The 20,041-nt window shown below is 35.7% G+C and overlaps 1 protein-coding gene across 1 annotated transcript in view; it reads right to left on the reverse strand.

Annotated features, from left to right (window-relative positions):
• TBC1D22A (TBC1 domain family member 22A) overlaps window positions 1-20,041 on the reverse strand; it is a 191,380-nt gene that overhangs the window by 128,957 nt on the left and 42,382 nt on the right. The window contains exon 8 of the mRNA XM_009289079.1: window positions 15,042-15,156. Within this exon, the coding sequence (XP_009287354.1) occupies window positions 15,042-15,156 (115 nt within the window). The remainder of the gene's footprint in view (window positions 1-15,041; window positions 15,157-20,041) is intronic.

The following is a 20,041-nucleotide window of genomic DNA, read 5'->3' on the forward strand; positions in this document are numbered from 1 at the left end:
TCCAGCTCTGGAGCCCTCAGCATAAGAAAGACACGGACCTGTTGGAGCGGGTCCAGAAGAGGGCCATGAAAATGATCAGGGGCATGGAACACCTCTCCTATGAAGAAAGGCTGAGAGAGTTGGGGTTGTTCAGCCTAGAGAAGAGAAGGCTTTGGGGACACCTTCTTGCAGTCTATCAGTAGGCTGAAGGGGGCTTATAAAAAAGATGGCAGCAAACTTTTTAGCAGGGCCTGTTGCAACAGGACAAGGGGGAATGGCTTTAAACTAAAGGGGGGTAGATTTAGACTAGATCTAAGGAAGAAATTTTTGACACTGAGGGTGGTGAAACACTGGAACAGGTTGCCCAGAGAGGTGGTGGATGCCCCATCCCTGGAAACTTTCAAGGTCATGTTGGACGGGGCTCTGAGCAACCTGATTTAGTTGAAGATGTCCCTTCCCACGGCAGGGGGGTTGGACTAGATGACCTTTACAGGTCCCCTCCAACCCAAACAATTCTATGATTCTATGCAATAAGGCAATTAAAACATATAGAAGAAAAATTTTTTTGCACAAAAATTATTCTTTTTCCTTTTTTTGTTATTGTACTTAAGTACTTAATTTTTCACTTCTGCTTTATAATTAGTTTTCCACAGCTTAAAGTAGAAATTCAAAATTTCAGATTTCCCAAATTAAAAACAAGCAAACTCCCCATACTGATGAAAAAGCCTAATTACTTTATGATTACTATGATTAAAAAAGGTTTGCATTTAAACTACAAGCAAAGCCTATATAAAATTAAAAAGTTTCAGCATACAAACTTCTGACAACTGTATTTGAATTGGTTTGAAATCTATAACTAACCATATATCTCATTGAAAATAAGACAAAAAAGCTGTTCACAACTATGTTTACAGCACTGATCCACCTAATTTGAAAACCTTCTCTTAGATCTTGAGATGCTAGATCTATAAAACAGTATTTAAATGTTACGTTCCTGACATTTGTACAGCACGTTATCGTTGCTTAAGTAATTCTTTCTCTTTTAGCTTTTCTTCCTGCAAGTTACTTTATAATAAACACACAAAGTTGTGATATTTGGATGCCAAAATCCATTAAAGTAATTTCCCAGTCTGTTGGAAAGCACGCTAGAGAATATTTAGATCTGAAAGTATAACCACCTCTGTGCTACTTCACTATAGAAAGACCATCATTAATTATAACTATATGGAAATCATGGGGGAGAGTAAAACGAATGCACAAGCCAGAACTAAAATATGCAGCTCCCTTTGGAATACATGTCTTTCCCATAGTTACATTAATTGTAATTAACTTTCTCCTTCTTCACAATTCTTTCATTTTTACACCTGCAGAAATCCTTTGGTTTCTCTTCAATTTCATTTTACTGCTTCTACCACTATTCAAGATCTTGTTTTCCATTTATTCCCATGACCCAACGTTTCCAGTTTGTAGTTTCAAATAAAATACCCTTCACTAACCTCTCATGACTTCCTCACAGTGCAAGTCTATTAGTTTCTTAATTTCCTTCAAAAATGAGACAATAGAAACACAAAAGGCATTTCAAACTTAACAGAAATATATTCTTTTTTAAGGTAACATTCATGTTATCAAATTAATTTAATTTTTAAAATTCTGGGAGCATGCATAATGAAATAACATGTCTTCTTTAGACAGATGCATTTAAAAATTCAGAAATACACATACAGATGCAAAACAAACTTTAAAAATAGGTAATTAAAATCCACACCAGGGTCTCACCAGCCTCGTAGTAAACACTGCTTTAAAAGAAAAAATAAAATAAAATAAAAATCACATAGCAAAAGGAGCAATTGTTATGACCTCACAGACGTTCTTGGAGAGAACGGAAATGCCTGGTAGTAGTAAAATGATGTGGAATAAACTTTCAGGAAGAACAGAGACAGAAGAGACAACCTGTAGTGTAAGAAGTAACTCTGCTCACTAGTCAGCAGAAATAGAAAACAAACTAGTATAATTATGCTACCTCAGCATTTTTATAACTTGTGTGTTTAATCACAATATAAAATCAAGTTAATGAAATTTAAAGGTCTTGAAGACTTCCTCTAGTAAAACACAGAAGGTAGCATGCTGAGTAACTCAAACTGGATGAATCTCTCGATGAGCTGAAACCATATAGCCAGAAAAAGAAAAAAGTATAGTCAGAAAAGAAGCAAGGCAGGGTTTGTAGGATGAACATGCATCTTGTCACACCAACTGATTTATTAGGGAGAAGAACACAAGACGAGCTTACAGACACAAAAGCTGCTTTCATGGTCTATAAAGGGATATTACCACATTACAGAAACATTAATTTAATTTGTTATTAATTTAGGGATTTGTTCTATATATCTCTCATAGCAAAAATTCAAAAGAATTCCTATGATTCTGTCCCTAAGACAGGGTCTGGAAAGTTTCTTCACAGGGAACATCTAAGCAAAGAATCCACACAGCTCCCCTGCTATGGGTTAACATCTCAGAGGTTCCCTTCACACCTCTGTCAGACTTTTTGACTCTTTGATAGGCTTCCTGGCACTGATACGATTGAAGAAATTTTTATTAGTAATTTTCAAGTCCCTACCTGACTGTTCCTTTCAAATGTAAAAACATGATAGTCATCTAAAAGGAGATTTAACTTCCTGGGCTTATAAACTCCTTTCTGTTTTTCACATGTTGATTCTGCTTTTCAAAAAAGTCTTCACACCACAGCTTTACTACGAATAATAAACAGAGGCTGAGCCATACACTCTAACGTACCAATCAGTATTCTCAACATACTCTTCTTTCACATGATACAGAAGCATGCAAAGATAAAAAAAAAAACCCAAAAAAACCCAAAAAAACACAGCCCAAAACCTCAAACCCCACCTGCAGATGCCTCCATTCACAATAATGCACAGAACAAGAACAGATAACAGGGAGCTGTAAGTTTAGGGAAATACAGTCCAGTTATTTTTGCCCTAACAACAAAAAGAAATTTTTGTACTAGAACAAGATATTATGTTAGCAAGAATAGGCAGATGAAGGTAATCTTACACCTACTGACATAAATGATTCAAAAGAATTTATATGAAATGGCAATTGCCATTTTTTCAGTTACTATCTTATGCCAACAAAGAAAAAGATCAAATATTTTCATTTAATTCTCTATTTAACAAGAAAGCCAGTTACATACAGCAGCATTTTTAAGATAAAAACAATGAATTCAAATAGTCATACCTGGAAGTAATTACTACCAGTCAGCAGAAATCATTAAGTCTGATAAATCCTCCATCTGACACTTATTTTAATCTTTGAGATAGGTGTTTGCTTCTTCAATAGTTGCTCTTACAGCTTTTCTCCATAGCCAATGTTTCTTAATCCCTTTAGACACTTTTTTTTTTTAAAAGCTTGTCACCAGAACACAGATCAAAAACAGAGAGACTGTTGCTTCCTACACTTTCAATGCAAATATTGCAGTATGATAATTAGATATATCACTGCTTTGAAATACTTATTTAGGTAGGTTAAAGCGACAGCTTTGGGACTCGGAGCACACCGACTTAGTACGCAGATGCCACTCTGAAAAAGGAAGAGCATTTTCTAATATGACAAGTCTGAACCACTCAGATATTTTCTTCTTAATTACATGAAAGTCCTTTCCTTTTATTCAAAGTCCTACAAAAATAATGCTGACATTTGGGAAAAGAAAAATAAAAGAAAGAAAGAAAAAAGAGAAAGTTTGGGGATTACAGATTTTTACCCTCTCTTCTCCCGAAGAAAGGAAAAGCTACATTTTAATATAACAATGTTTTCCTGTGAAGGTATATTCATAAGAAATCATTTACCTTTCTAAATTTGAAATACCTGAGTAACCTCTAGTGTACTCTTAGTACAAATCCACCACTTACCATTTTGTCTAACTTTTATTTTCCTCGTATTACCATATTTAATTTGACTCAGAACAACAAAAGTTAGGAATAGCGTTTAAAACAGGTGAAAGCATCTTTCCTTTTGTACTTCTTTATTTATAAAAATTGGGTCAAATTGCATCAGATAAACAAATCAGGGAGAGTACACTCAAGAACTGTTTTTAGACAAATATATTATTTCAGTTTGGTTTAGGACATTTTGAAATTAGTATAAGCACAACAGAATAGAGCAAATACTTTCCAAAGTAAAAAGAAAAACAACTGAAGCAAATATGTACTTATTTATCAAATAAAGAGAGAAAAATTTTAAACCAAACTGTCATCTTAAATTATATTTTGATAATTTGCCCACAAAAGTATGTTGAATATATAACAGTTCAGAACTATAAAACTCAAAGACAGCATTATCTGAAAAACTGTTTGAATGGTCAAAAAGTACCATGAATATCTAGACTGTAAATAGTAATGTCATAAAGCAATGCAACAATCTATTAAGATTTAGTAGAGTCTACTTTACACTTTGAAAATAGAAAGCAAACTGTTTCAAATTAGATGCAAACAGTGATAGAGAAGCTTCATAAAACTCTAGTAGATTAATACAACTGACAGCTTTTCCTTCTCAGTTGTCATCCAAACTTGAATTTAGATTCATAACTAGAGTATGAAAGAATAAATGTGTCCTGGTTTCAGCAGGGATAGAGTTAATTTTCTTCCCAGTAGCTGGTACAGTGCTGTGTTTTGGATTTAGGATGAGAACAAAGTTGATAACGCACCGATGTTTTAGTTGTTGCTAGGTTATGCTTACACTAGCCAAGGACTTTTCAGCTTCCCATGCTCTACCGACTGAGAAGGCTGGAGGTGCACAAGAAGCTGGGAGGGGGCACAGCCAGGACAGCTGACCCAAACTGGCCAAAGGGACATTCCATACCATGTGCTGTCATGCTCAGTACATAAACTGGGGAAAGCTGGCCAGGGGGGCCGCTGCTCGGGGACTGGCTGCGCATTGGTCGGCAGGTGGTGAGCAATTGAGTTAATTTTTCCCAGTAGCTGGTACAGTGCTGTGTTTTGGATTTAGGATGAGAACAAAGTTGATAACACACACAATGTTTTAGTTGTTGCTAAGTAGTGCTTACGCTAGTCAAGAACTTTTCAGCTTCCCATGCTCTAACTGAGAAGCATGGGACTAACTGAGACTGAGAAGGCTGCAGGTGCATGGCGGGCTGGGAGGGGGCACAGCCAGGACAGCTGACCCAAACTGGCCAAAGGGATATTCCATACCATGTGACGTCATTAAGCAGTTGGATATACTTACTAGAGTAATCTTAATGTCTCTCTCTCACTTCTGACAGCAACTGCTAACCACAGCCAGAGAAATCTAACTTTAATTAGGCTTATTCCACTTCAGATAGATAGGAACCTTTTTGAAAAGTATCCACAGAATTGTTTTAGTTAATTTAATTTTTCCTGGCAGATAATGAAGCTGAGGGTACATCCTACTTCCTCTACTAACACACCATTATGAGCTAAATACTCATATAATACTAATATAGTATTACTACTATACTTCTGTAATCAAACTAAAGACGACATTTTATCACATCCCACACTTTATTCAAACTTGCAATATGTGCCAGTTCATGAGAATAAGAATTTTGATTTTGCAATTTGTGTGGTTAAGCAAATGGATTTTCAAGAACTTAATTTTGTTTCAATGGAGGTCATGAAGATGACTAGAGTTATTTTCTCCATCCCATCAGTATGATACGACTTCAAACATTCAAGGAGAATTTTCAGGGGGACTAAAAAAAAAGGGGTTGTATCAATTTTTTTTTTTTTTTTTAAATTAGCCTTGAAGTTGAAACTGGTAACTAAAAAACATATTCACAGTGCTTGGTTATCACTATTATTGATAAAAACTTTTTCAGTCAGTCTCAAATCTTTCTCCAAGAAGTCTATTGGATGCAACCATGCATCCAACGTTTCAGATGAACTGTTATAATTAGCTTGGAAATCAGTATATTGAAGAGAGTGAAATCAAAACTGAAACACAGAGATAGAAAAGGAGTGATTTTGCAAAACAGTATTGTCTATTATAATAAATCATGGCCATTCAAGACAGTACTAGAAAGTAAAAATACTAGAAAAGGAGGTTACCGTACCCTACATCTGTCTGTTGAGATGCTTTTATGAGCGCTAACTTGCTAAGCGAAAAATAGGTGGAATTCACAAATACTTATTATGAGGGTGTAGTTTAATAATACAGCTAAAGCAATCTAAAAGCTACCTAGCATTAAACAGAGATCTTGCTTCTGCCTTCTTCCCTAACATGCTCCTATCCCCAAACCAGTACTGACGTTCATCTCTGATCCCTGAGCCGAGAGCTGAAAATTAAATTATTCATTTTATTATGGGGCTAATCTCCTGCCAGTTTAGCCAAACTGATCCACTGTGCCAGAGATAAGCCGATGCCGACCAAAGAGAGAAGACAGGAACACATGGTTTGGGTTGGGAAAGACAAAGCAAAGCTACCATTTTTGGCAGCAGCAAGCCCTGATTTAGCTGTGTGATCTAAGCACATAGCAAGGAAACCCTTTTCTGTCCAGCTAAACCTGATTTGGAAATACTCAAATATGCAGCTCCACTGTTAAATTTAAAGAGCAGTGAAATGAAGCCAGGACAGGCAGGGTACATTAACCTCTTGAAACAGCAAATGGGATCTGGAAGATGATGAATTCTACAGCACATAGTAACCTAGCTCACACAGTTCCAAGCCCTTACTGGGAATCAAATATATTCATGAGTAAAAGATATGTAGCAATATACTATCAATGAACTACACCAAACAGTTATTTGTAGATGTGCGCTCAGCTGCCTGTTATTAACATCTTCTCAAGATCACTGTACTCCAAGAAATGCCAGTAGCACTAATTGGGTTGGTACAATTAGCTAAAAATCCACTAATTAAATAAGTAAATCACCTCATTTTGACCAAAGCAGACTAAGAGAGAGCTTATGCAGACAGATTCACTCATATATTTGATACCAAATGCCACCACTGACTTCCAGCAGGTTAAGCAACTAGGGAAAAACAGTAGGGAATAAACTCTATCACCAGCAAGCCATACACAAAGTGCATATCTGGGTAAAGCTCAACTATATTTCATTAGGGCTTTTACTATTATAACTACATGAAAAAATAGTCATTAACTGAAATAGTTCTATAACTCTAAGCCAGAACAAAGTGCTCACTACAGGATTAGTCAAACTGCAACTGAAAAAATTAATATTCCAACAAGTCATTCTGAAAGATAAGGATGAATTTGTCCAGGTAAATAATTAAAATAAATATTCAAACACAAAAACAAAAGGATCAAAAGGTTAAAGGCAATTTATAGTTCATCGGTCCCCTATTAATCAATCCTCTCCATTCCACAAGTCCTGCAGATATATATGCCCTCCTTCATGCTGTCTCATTCCCTAACCCTTCATAAACTAAGCAAGAGATGTTCTCTTAATACTGTCCACATTTTCCTTACAGTTCTGTTTGCAGTGCCTCCAAATATACTGCTTTATTAACCAACCCTAGACACAGCAGTATATGATGGCAAGCACTGCTAGCTGACAAACAATTCAAACAAGTCACTGCTAGTTATTTTCACATGGATTCTCCTCCTTGATTAAAGTGAATAGAAAGATGTAAAATAGTAAGATTTCTTTGTCCAATTAGGCCTGAAAAAATTCTATTATCTATTAATAACAAAAATTGCTCAGACATTGTCAATGGTTCATTTTTCTTAAGACATACATAAAAATAAATGAACAATTAAAAAATATAATCTAGCCAAGTGCTTCAAAAGAGTGCTAAGGGTTTTTTTTAAAGCACTAAAATTTAGGTCTATATTTTTATCTCCTTTGATGCAATGTAATTTACCTGGAGGAACTTTGGGGTTTTTTCATTACAACAACTTGAAAAATACTCAAATGAATAAAAAACCCTAAACCTTCTGAATTACAGAAGGATATGCATGTATTTTAAAGTGATTACAAATTCTCAGAATACACTGCTTCTTCACAACGATCAATAATTGACAGGACTATAAACATCAGAGTCTAAAAACTGCAGTGACTAAAAAATAGGGCAATTAGTACTCTCCACACAAAAAGAATGGTTGAATTCCAGCTGAGGAATTTGACAGGTGGTATAAAACAGAAGATGTAAGGAGGAAGTGAGACCTATAAAAGGGTCTCAGGAAGCTCCTAAATAAAGTAGAACAAGCCAAACCATAAGAAACAAACATATGATTTAGCTCCATAAATTCTTTTTAATAATGAGTTAGGAAACACCCTGTTAGGACTCTTTCAGCACCTATCATTTCTAGCTGCTTTCCCACTGCAGTCAAAATCAGTGCTGCCGCACAGCACAGAAGACTGGTACAGAAGTACCAAGTCCTCAGCACTGTGGACGGGCACAACACAGGTCTCTGCTTACTTGTGGACCTTCTTCACCTTTTCCATGGTGCAAAGCAAAAATCATCGACGTGTAAAACCAAATTCAAATGCTGCTTATCTTACTCATCACAGTCCTCCCTCTCCTCAGCTACTCCGCACCACTTTCAAAATACTTTCACTGGACAATAGATTGGCGCATTGACCGGGTGAGAGTGGGGGAACATATTCCTAGAAATTGAAAAAGTGAACGGTGGTTATCTCACAGCAAGCTGAGATAATGCTGAGCAATTTCTGTGTCACATTATAGTTTTGTATGTATAGGTATATACTAAGTGTTTCATAATATGTGAAAGCAGAGTGCTCCAAAGAGAACTGACAGATAAGTCAAAAGCTTCAGATCACTGAGCGGCTCGTCTACGTTGCAGATCTTTTACAAAGGAATGCGTATGATGTTTTCTGGACTTATGTAGAAGATGGAATTGGGTTTTCGGTATTTTCAAGACTTTAATTCCAAAGAGTTTTTGTGTAAGCTTTCTTCATTCCTTGCCCACTCAAAATCACACAGATAACAATATTCCATTTAATTATCAAAGAATATTTCATAGAATATTGTTCATATTTATAAGAATTTCAGTCAACTTCACTAATGTCATGAGTGTTACTATAGAACATCATGGAAATTATTAAGCAGCACTGAAATATACCTTGGTATGTGGAAACTGCATTAATGTATTCCATTTAATTATCAAAGAATATTTCATAGAATATTGTTCATATTTATAAGAATTTCAGTCAACTTCACTAATGTCATGAGTGTTACTATAGAACATCATGGAAATTATTAAGCAGCACTGAAATATACCTTTGTATGTGGAAACTGCATTAATGGTGATTTGCATTAAGGAGAGAAAATTTAATGTGAGCAAGTGGAGCTTATGGCATTGAATTTCATATGACAGAAGAGTGATTTAAATTATTTTGAATAGTTTTTCATGCAAGTTTTACAATGGTTTTAAAAAATGAAGAAATATTTTCTTAATACTTTCAGAGCTTGCAAGTCAAAATGTCAGTTATGCCTCTTGTCAGTGCTTTTATACAGATTTACTTTGTATAAGTTTCAAATAATTTCAGACAAATGTGTAAAGAAAAACATTTTAATACAGTATTGTTCAAAAACATGTATTTATTTGAACAAAGAAAAACATTAAAATAGTAGAAGTTTGTTACAAAGTGTAATGCCAAAATTATCAGAAAAGCTCAAGAGCATACAACAATTGCAAATAAAATCTTTTCATCTCTCAAACTGAAGAAATCCCTCACATTCCTGAGCACTCTGTGCTTGGAGGTTTTCCAGTATTTCTTTCCTGGTAAACCAGAAGACAGCAAGGATGATTCTATCAGTCTCCAACCACATGAAGGGCCTGGGAGGGAGAGAAGCATCCAGTTAGTCCAGTTATAATTCCTTGTTCAACTTCCATTTTATCAGAACAATTTATCATTCCCTCCGTTTCACTCAGTCTCTTCTAAGTGGAATAACTACAAATATGTTACATCTTTTCCATTTTATCTCCTTGAAACCCCAATGCATGAGCCCTATTCATAATTCTCCAAGGACTAGTGAATTGGTGGAACTGAGTAAGAAAAGTCTAGGTATTTAGACAGCAGCATTAATTATCTCAGATTACTTTACATACTGCAGCAATCAAGATTTCAGCTTGGTCTTGCAAAGGAAATAACGCATGCTAAACAAAATTTTACCTTCTAACCCTGTAAGTGTTGGAAAAATCTTCTAGCAGCTCTCTGGAGTCAGTGGGTTAATAGTCTTTGCTCTCTGGCTTACTGAGAGCCTCTTCTGCCTCATCATGCAGAAATTCAGTTTTACGTACATTCTAAACACATTTACTTATTGCATAAAGATTACAACTCTCTTTCCTGAAAAAAAATTCTCTGCTAAATTGACAATTTTTTCATATTTTATAAACAAACACTGAGGAATTACCTCAGATACAGCCATGACACAATGCTCTGAAACGTTACTCCAATGATACTATGAAAATAACAATTTTACATACAGCATTCAACAAACTACGGAAAAAACAAAATGAATAGTTTTAAATTTAATTATTTGCAGCAGATATGCTGAAAAAGAAGGAAAGAAGGCAATAACCAGGATGAAATCTCATTTTAAGGACAGGAAGACTTCCTGTGACACATGAGAGGGAATGGAAAGAAAGGTAAGTGTGGGAGCTAAAAACAGACTGGCTTTTCCAGGACCAAAGAACCTTTACGTTCTCACAGTAACACTGGTCTGGGACTAAATCCCATCCCAATCCCATTAGGATTTGAGCCTGGAATAATTATTCTATAAAGTCATGGCACTATCAATTTAAAAAAAACCTAGATAACAGAAGTTGCATTTAATGCCTTCTACAACAGGATTTAAGATCACAAGAAAAATACTTACAAGGGTAAGACCCCTATTTCCAAAGTTTTCAGTTCATGAGTTCTTGTAAGCATCCTCAAATTGTCTCAAGCTCCTCTATTGCAAGAAGATTGCGGACAATATCTCAGTCGCCATTCCCATCTTCAGCAGCCTCATTTTTCTTCACATTCTTTATCCGACAAAAAATGATGAAGTGCTATGGTAAGAGTTCATTTTCTGCCCTTGACTTCCTACTAACTCCTAATTTCCTCTTGATCCAACACCACTAGGGGTCTCAAAGTGATCTCACACAGCCATCCTACTTAGCAATGGCCTGACATGCATCCTTATTATGATGGTGCTTCTCTTGAGCTTTCCGGATGGTGAATAAATCCAGGTTCTCTCTGTAGTTCTAGATATACACACAAGGCCCAGTGAATTACTGAAATGCAGATGTAGTACTGAAATGTCAGATGTAGTGAAGTGTAGCTGACTCCATGAGCAAGAAACCACAAGCAACTGTGCAGCACAACTTAATATTTGTCAACAATGTAGATCAACAGGAACTCAGAGCAACAGGAAGGTGTATAAAGAGAGCAACCTGTGTGGCAACTTGAAATAGGACTTGCAATCCAGTACAAAATGTCCTTGTCCACATTAAGTCACAAACAGTGAGCAGTCACGTGGTATATCTTATCTCATTAATAAAAATGCCTCTGGAATTTCATCTACATAAACGAGATTCATTTCAACACAAACTAATATGCCACAAAGACACAGAACTTTCAGGAAAACTGCCCTGACAGTAATCAGCATTTGTTCTAACAACACATGTTATAACAGTGCTGTAATGTAGGAGGTTAGACATAAGCACGAAATAGTTTTCCTGTACCACTAGTGTTTGAAATTCCAAAGAAGCTGTTACATTACGGCAGAATAAGCTTACAGATCTCTAGCATTTTTCATGGAGAAAAAAAAAAAAAGTTGAGATTGACACACACAATCACCTGGTATGAGAAACCTAAGGTTTAAATTCCTCCTCCTCCTAATTTAGACCAGAAATCCTAATCTGAATCTACTGTATTTCCAGCAGGGACTGGTACCTACCCCCTCCAAAATTTTCTTTAATTGCGGTTGTGCCTCTCCTGGCTTGGTTTGACAACCAAGTTTTATCTTGCTGAATATGTTACAGTATTCTGCTTTTATTGCAGAGTGGGGAACTAATGAGACATTACCAATTACACTTTCATCATACTTACACTGCTGGAAAGGTTGAAAGAATGCTCTCAATATTTAACATATTCAATTCCTACATTCAGTCACTCAACCTATTCTAAATGTGTGAACCTATGTGCTAAAATTAGGTATCTCAATCCATACTAAACCATCAAAACATCTATGACTTTGGTCCTTATAAGAATGGAAGAATGCCACAAACCTACTTTTTGGCATTCAGATTTGAATGAAAAAAAATGTTACTAGGCAAGTAAATTATCACTTCCATACATGTCATTCGTATCTTCAAAAGTTCTTTAACAACAGTTCTCCAAATGGTATTTTTGATGTCTTTAGCAGAGCAGAAAGACTCCCATCACTAGAATAAATGTCACACACTTGTTATGCAAGATTAAGGATTAAGGGCTCTCTCAGTTGTCATAAAGCTAAAATAAACATGGCTTTCCTCCCACCAAAATATTTGACAAAACTGCAACTGTGTGCAACCATTATCAGGATATATCATCAGATGATCTAATCAGCACAGATTTATTTTTAATGGCATTGTTAATAATAATAATTTATCATTATTAGCAGTAATTTATTATTACTCTCTAATAATCCTTTAGAATTTTTTTTAATTATAGAAAGAACCTAAAATAAAAGGCATCATCACTTTCAATGGCATGAATCAGGACCCAAGTGTCTCAGAACTGCAACACAAAGGTTTCAGTTAAATTGAGAAAAATACAAAAATCAATAGTTAAAAAGAAAGCAATAAATAAAGCAATTTAAGGTACAAATCAATATTCACTTAAAATCAGAGCAAGAAATAAGATCTAGAGTAAAAATCTAAGGTAAATACAGAGTATTACTAGAGTAAATATTAAATACACTAATAGCTTAAACATTTTTGTTAGGAAACTTCTGCAATTCTGCATTTATTTCTATCTAAATCACTTAAGCACAATTCATAGTCATCCTTCTATAATTTTATTACAAATCTCAGGATTTTTGAGGTACTTCATAAATTTAATGTCCCCATTTCAAGTTTAAGTAAAATGCACACTCTTATTCATTCTAACTTGAATGCATCACTCAGTGTAACTTCAGTATATTAGAAAGACTCAAATCAAAAAGCTATTTAAAGACAAGTCTTAGAAAGTTTTTATATGTCACTGGGGGAAGTAACTGCTGTTAGCACTTAGCCAGGACCACTAGTATATTGAAGAAAATACCTTCATTTTCATTTCGGTATTTTTCTTATTATATAGATATGAGCTTTTAAATGAACTTTTAGAATACAGGTTTCTGAGTTTCATACATTTTCAGTGGCAAAATATCTTTTACGGTTGTTAGGTTTTGAGTTTTGCCTTTCTTCACCAGACACTTACTGGAGCAGCTATGCTCTCCGATACGAAAATACTGACAAACACATTAACAATCACCAGGGTCTCCAAATGTAAGTTGGTGGTAAAGACAAACTTATTTACCATATTAATTAAATGGTCTATTTAACATAGAATATCAATTCTCTAATCACATCTCATTTAAACTTCTTATTTCAATTAACAACCCTAAAGTCTACTAGAGACCCTACTGTTCTAGGATCATTAAGAACATTTTCATTATCTGTCAAATGAGGGAGTAAAAGGCAGAAACTGCAAGTACTCTCAGGAGTAGGCCTCTACCCTATTTAAGAGATGATTAGGGAGAGAGCAGCAGTAGTTCTCATTAGTTGCTTAGCAATGAAATGTCCCCATATGAAACAAGAAACCAACAAAGCAACAGAGGTGTTGCCATGCAAATGAGTAAATGGATAGTCTATCATCCACTCAAGGATAATCTGTCCTTCATTAAATCTAATCAATCTGGATTAAGACACCAATGGGTATCTTGCATAGAGAAGGTAGGAAGATTCCATTACATACAGCCTCACTAAAGTAGCCAGACAACATGTTGCTCAAGTTTACATATAAGCATTGTGTATTCTCATTGTATGTGTGCATGACAAATAGAAATACAAGGAAAACAGTTTTAATTCAAGCCAGATTAACACTGTCATTTTTACTGTTTAACCTTACCTTTTATATCCATAGTTCTATCTAAATTATTAATGGATTATTGTTAATGATAAGCCATACTTTTAATGTTTATAAGACTTAAATACTAATATCTAAATTTAAGACATGAATGATGTTCTAGTAAGACATGAGCATTTAACCAATATCAGAGTTTGCCAAATAAAAAAAGTTTTCAAAAAGTATATTCACATATAAGGCCACAAATGCAACAGAAATACAGCTGTTTACACTACTATTGTCAGTAATGTTGTGAGCCCCAGAAAAGCAGAGCACTTAACCAGAGAAATTTGATTACTGCTGCCTTAACTTTCAGACCCTAATTCCAGGTTGCCATTCTTTCAGCCACAGATCCAGTTTAATAGGTTCCTTCAACTTTAATTTCCCCACCACTCATTTAAAAGGTTTCCTTGTTTCATTTGGTTGTTTTTTTAAAACACCTGCTCATTTCATATGTACAATTTAAAGTTTTCACAAAAACCGTGAATTAGAAGAGAGAGAGAGAGAGAGACAAAGGGAGAATAAAACCTCCTGATGCTTTTTTCTTCATAGGTGTGGTGAACACTTCTTAACTAGAAATCAAGACGAAAGCAAATGCTAGATTGTGCTTCTTTCCCCTGCTTTCAGATCTGACAAACGAGAATGCTGTCTGCAACTTGCACAGAGGGTTTTGGTTGGTTGGTTTTTGTTGGGGGAGGAGGTTGTTTGGAATAAAAACCTAAAAAGGTTCCTGAACTCCACTGACTACTTAAACAAAGTCTGATTACTTCTCAGTACATATTTAAATAGACTATACAGATTTATAATTAAAAAAATTTATTATAAGATTCATGTATCAAATGATGCTTTGATTAGCTAATCCAAATTGTTATTCAGATTAAAATGAAGATGCTGTTCCAAAACCAGTACCAATTCATAATTCAGTATTAAGAAAAATCTTTCCTATATTACCTATATATTCACAAACGAAGACTACAAAAAAAGGAGTAACAAGATCATTTATGCCCTGAACATATCCACTGGCTGGATGACGTATTGCCCAGATAAACAAAATTCTTTCAAAGATCTGAAAAAGAGTTAAAGAAACTATCAGGTAATTTATCAAGTGAGGAGCACATTTTAAACAAGACACTTGAAAATTATGCAAGGACAAATTTAGTATCAGAGTTACTAGCATAAAAATATGCATACAAAATTATAAATGAACACTGGTATTCATAATTAACTTCCAATGCTAAGTAAGCTTCTCAGTTCTTCAAAAGGAAGCATTTTCAGGGTATTAGCACTTGTTAAAACCAATCTAGTATATAATTCAGTTACAGTAGTTATGACAAAGTAGCACTTATTCACCGGAGCTTTTCCAATAACATAAAATTCCTCTTTCCTCAAGAGACAGAAATATTAAGTCATCTTCCCATGATTTTTCACCTCTTTGAAAGAAGTATTTTGTCAATATAGTATTCTATTTATTCCTAAATAACAGGAAGAAGTACTTCATATAGCTTAGATTTTTTTAATAAGATGTCCATAGAAAGAGATTCCGTAACAGTTAAGCTTGCCTAATACTGCAATGTGGGGTTTTAGACTTCAGAAGCATGTATACTGGTTAATAAAAAATGTGAAAAAAAAAAACAGGAAATGTAGAAATAAGGCAACCGCCTGCCATATCACATAACCTCACCCCCTCAACTCTGTAAACTGTACCTTGCTTAAAATCTGCAAAAGTTCCTAAGGCCACAACATATATGATCATGGGAAGGACAGCATGAGAAGAGTATGGAACAGGGAAATCACAAAATTTCTCTCTGACACAATTTAGGTCTGTGACAAGCTGTATTTCCTCTGAACGTGCTACGTCTTTAAAATGTTGCAAATAAGCAGCAGAGTGAAAGCTGCTGTGTGCTTTGCCCTAATTACAGGTACTCAATCAAGTATAACCTTCTGAAGCAAAAGAACGTTTCCTCTTTCCCTGGAAGGTCTGCCCAAGAAGCCAGAATGCAGAGGCAGGTAAGTGCAGCAGAGGCAGAAGAGCTCAAACCAAAGGACTACGTCGCTCTTAAAAGTGAGCCTCAATACTAATAAAAAAAAAAAGAGACTCTGTAAGGACCCCAAGGAGATTGCATACTTTGCTTCAACCCCAGAAGTCAATGAATGCTCAGGCTTCAAGAAAGCCCGTTATAGACCTTCCCTGAAAGGACGCAATAAGGAGAGGAAGTTTAGTTTATGAAGCCTGTATTATTTCTATGCAATCTCACTTCAAGTTTTTGCTAGATTAAGAAGTTCACCATTCTGAGATTCTGTAAGGACCCCAAGGAGATCGCATACTTTGCTTCAACCCCAGAAGTCAATGAATGCTCAGGCTTCAAGAAAGCCCGTTATAGACCTTCCCTGAAAGGACGCAATAAGGAGAGGAAGTTTAGTTTATGAAGCCTGTATTATTTCTATGCAATCTCACTTCAAGTTTTTGCTAGATTAAGAAGTTCACCATTCTAATTCCAGTTTAAATAAAATCTTATTCTTTAGTTTAAAAGCCCTCTTACAGTCATTTTCAAATAAGGAAAGGTCTAGGCATGTGAGACTCGCATCTGGGTGCTTGAGAGTCCCATCACAGGCTTCCACATGAGCTACCTGAAGCTGAAACACATTTGCACTTTTTGCTTTGAAAACAAGTCCCAAACATCAACATCTACCCTTCTCCCCCAGGCTTCTTTTGAGAATCAACTTCCTTTAATCTCCAGGTTTTATGCTTCCCTGGCATGCTGAAAATCCACAGTATAAGAGAGCCGGTCAACAACAGTAAATATGAAAACCTTTGGTGGGCACTGAAATACAAGCCCTAACGCAGCTCATGTCTGACCCATTACAGCTACAATTAAGATTCAGTTTTTGCTCAGTTTTGGGCCAAAGATTAGGCAGAAAGGGAGGTATTCATTTAGCAAATTCTCCATAAAAGCCTCTTGTTTTCATTAGCCAAGATGCTTATTCCTTTAGCTATAAATTTTTCTCGGTGCTAGTCCTGTCACCTCATGTTTAATATGCACTGCATATTAAACTGAAAAAACACCAACCTCTGCCCATCAAGCAATAGCCAGTGGGGTTTCATTGCCTATCAACAACTGTATAAAGACCTTAAGTTCTGCCATTTACAGCTTGCTTTTACATTTTACAAAATTATACCTTTATGAAATTACAGTTATGTCATATTTTTACTATTATTGGAAAACTGCAAATCTATCTAGGTTAGTTAGCTCACAGCCATCCTTCCTGCTTCTGTCAGTTGCCATTTCTAGTTTCAGTAACATTAGTTTTTCAGTATTATCAGTGTTATCATTCTGTGTTTCACTTCAAATAAAGAACATGTTTGACATACTGCAAATACAAATAACTTTCTTGAAAACAAATATCAGATAGAGGTGACTAGAAAAACCTACTTAAATAGCAATTGCTGACCGTAGAATAGTGTTATGCACTAGGCTAAACAAAAAACTCCTGGTGCGATGGGGTTACAAAATATGCACAGTGAGAAAAAAAAAAAATCAGCAATTCAGTAAGTAACAGCTATCAAAATACCCACTGTAAAAACTATAAAAATAGTGCTTTTAATGAAGGCATGTCTCAAGTCAACCCCAAAAATTGTACAACCAGCCTTTCCTTTCCTCAGAACCTGATAATACACATAGTTTGCATTGCAAATTGAGATGCTTATGGATTTCAAAGCATTTTTAAAATCCAGGTACAAAAACTTAGATGGGGGGGGTGGGGGGTGGTTGGGTTTTTTGTTTGGGTTTTTTTATTATCGAGCAGGAAGGATCACTCAGTGATTGGCACACCAGGGAAGGGGGGGGGGTGGGGGGTGGTTGGGTTTTTTGTTTGGGTTTTTTTATTATCGAGCAGGAAGGATCACTCAGTGATTGGCACACCAGATTTAATATCCCCAAATACATCTAATCAGAAATTCAACAAATACACGCTGAAAAAGTGTTTTCAATTACCAACACATTTTCATAAAGTTTCATTTACTGTTCTGAATTGAAAAAAAATGAGCACTGAATACCTGAAAGGCAGACTGATTTAAGTTTCTATACAGCACTCATCACTGTGTTCAAATAGGACTCATTAAAAAGGTCACTTTCCCAAAAGGTTTCCTTCTTGATTTCCAAACCAGCAACAGAAACTGGAATTGCTTTTCTACTATGAACCACTACATCTCATGAGATGTCATTACCAACCAATTATTCTCCTTTGAATTTAACTTTCATTCACGATAACAGTAAGAACTATATTCATATACATAAAGAGAAGAATCCATTAGCTTAAATGCAGATTTTGAATTTCTTGTGGGTTTTGCCACCTCAGAGGAACTCCCAAAGCTTTAATCATGAAAGCTTTCAAGAATTTGCTTTTTGTTTCTTGGGGGAGGGGGGGAATTTATAAACTATTTTTAAATTGTGTTGTTTCCTTGAAATTATTTCTCCCATATAATGCAAGCTTAGATGGGAAATACACAGCCATGTACTATCCATTTCAACAAAACTCAGTTACAGATAAAGCAGAAATTGGTAATAAACTACAGGCTACTCCATATCAACTAATCAAATTTATTAAACCTATACTTACAGTCATTAGTCTTTAAAGTAAACTTGACTCCAACTCCTCTCTCTTCCTCTTTGAGGGCCACCGCTTATTTATTCCCAGTCCTTTAAGTCTTTGCTCCAACATTACCTTCCCCCCTCCCCAGATCTACATAACTCCCATAGAAAATAAGCACTTGAAACTGGTGTAAAAAGGAATATATAACAACAAGTTATTTCCACGCAGACCTAAAACACCTTTTTCTAAAATGAAGCATTTTATTACAGAAACCAAATTCCAGAGCTTTATTAACTCTAATGAAAAGCCCTTCAGGAACAGACTCAGATACCACCAAGAACAAAAATCCTGGAATAGTAACATTTGGAAATTGAAGTCAGAAGACACTGTAAGGTTTATACACGTGTTATATTTCTGGTCTTTTGACTAGCAATTTTTTTCAGTTCTGTCACCTACAATCTCTTCACCTCATTCTAAGTAACATTCTTCCTAGTAGCAGTATCATTATTCTAAATCTCGGCAGCATCAAAAATTAATATGTACAAAAACCATCATAATATCCACAACAGTCTTGCACACTATGCCACCTTTTGAAACCTGTCTTTGACCCATACTCCGATTCCCTTCTCTTCTTTATAGCTCTTGCCATCTCGCCTTAAGAAAGAGGAAGTGACCGTTGCTCCCCTGGGACCAGCAATGTCTTCCCCCTCCCTAGAAGGGAGTCAGCTCTGGGAACAACGCAAGGCCCCTGTCTCCACTGAGCCCTTGGGAGTAGGAAGGGATCCCCTGTGAGGATAAGGGATTAGGACGTGCTAGGGTAGGGCTCCAAAAACCCAGAAAGGGAGAGGAAGAAACAAGGGAGAAGTTGAATGTCATGACCCTTCCAGCATCATTTGCACTAGTCTTTGTAAGATGACATCAAGGAAGTTGGGCTTGGCTCTCGGATCAGAGAGCAAAAACATATGCAAGCCCACCCTCCCAGCAGTCCACACGTCTAGTCAGGAGATCAGTGGAGCTCTAAAAACATCTAACACATGAAGATCCCACGACTCTTAAATTCAGGATACTGATGGATCAGTAAAAATTAAAATCAGATCTCTATCACATCTTTATAACTCAAATACTTCCTAGATTTCCCCTTATCCCACTCACTGCTGCTATCCACCCTTTTCACATTCTTACTCTTCTGTACCTCAAGATCACTCACTCCCAACTAACAGAATATTATTAAAATACACCTTTGTTTTACACCTTTTTTTTTTTTTAATAAGTGTTAATCAGCTGTCACATCTCACTCCTCCAAGCTTTCTATCATTTTTCCATCCATTTCCTTACTGCTCACTAGTGAAAAAAAAAGGGGT

Source organism: Aptenodytes forsteri, unplaced genomic scaffold (assembly GCF_000699145.1).
Source record: "Aptenodytes forsteri isolate BGI_AS27 unplaced genomic scaffold, ASM69914v1 Scaffold137, whole genome shotgun sequence".
In the NCBI taxonomy this organism is placed as follows: Eukaryota; Metazoa; Chordata; class Aves; order Sphenisciformes; family Spheniscidae; genus Aptenodytes; species Aptenodytes forsteri.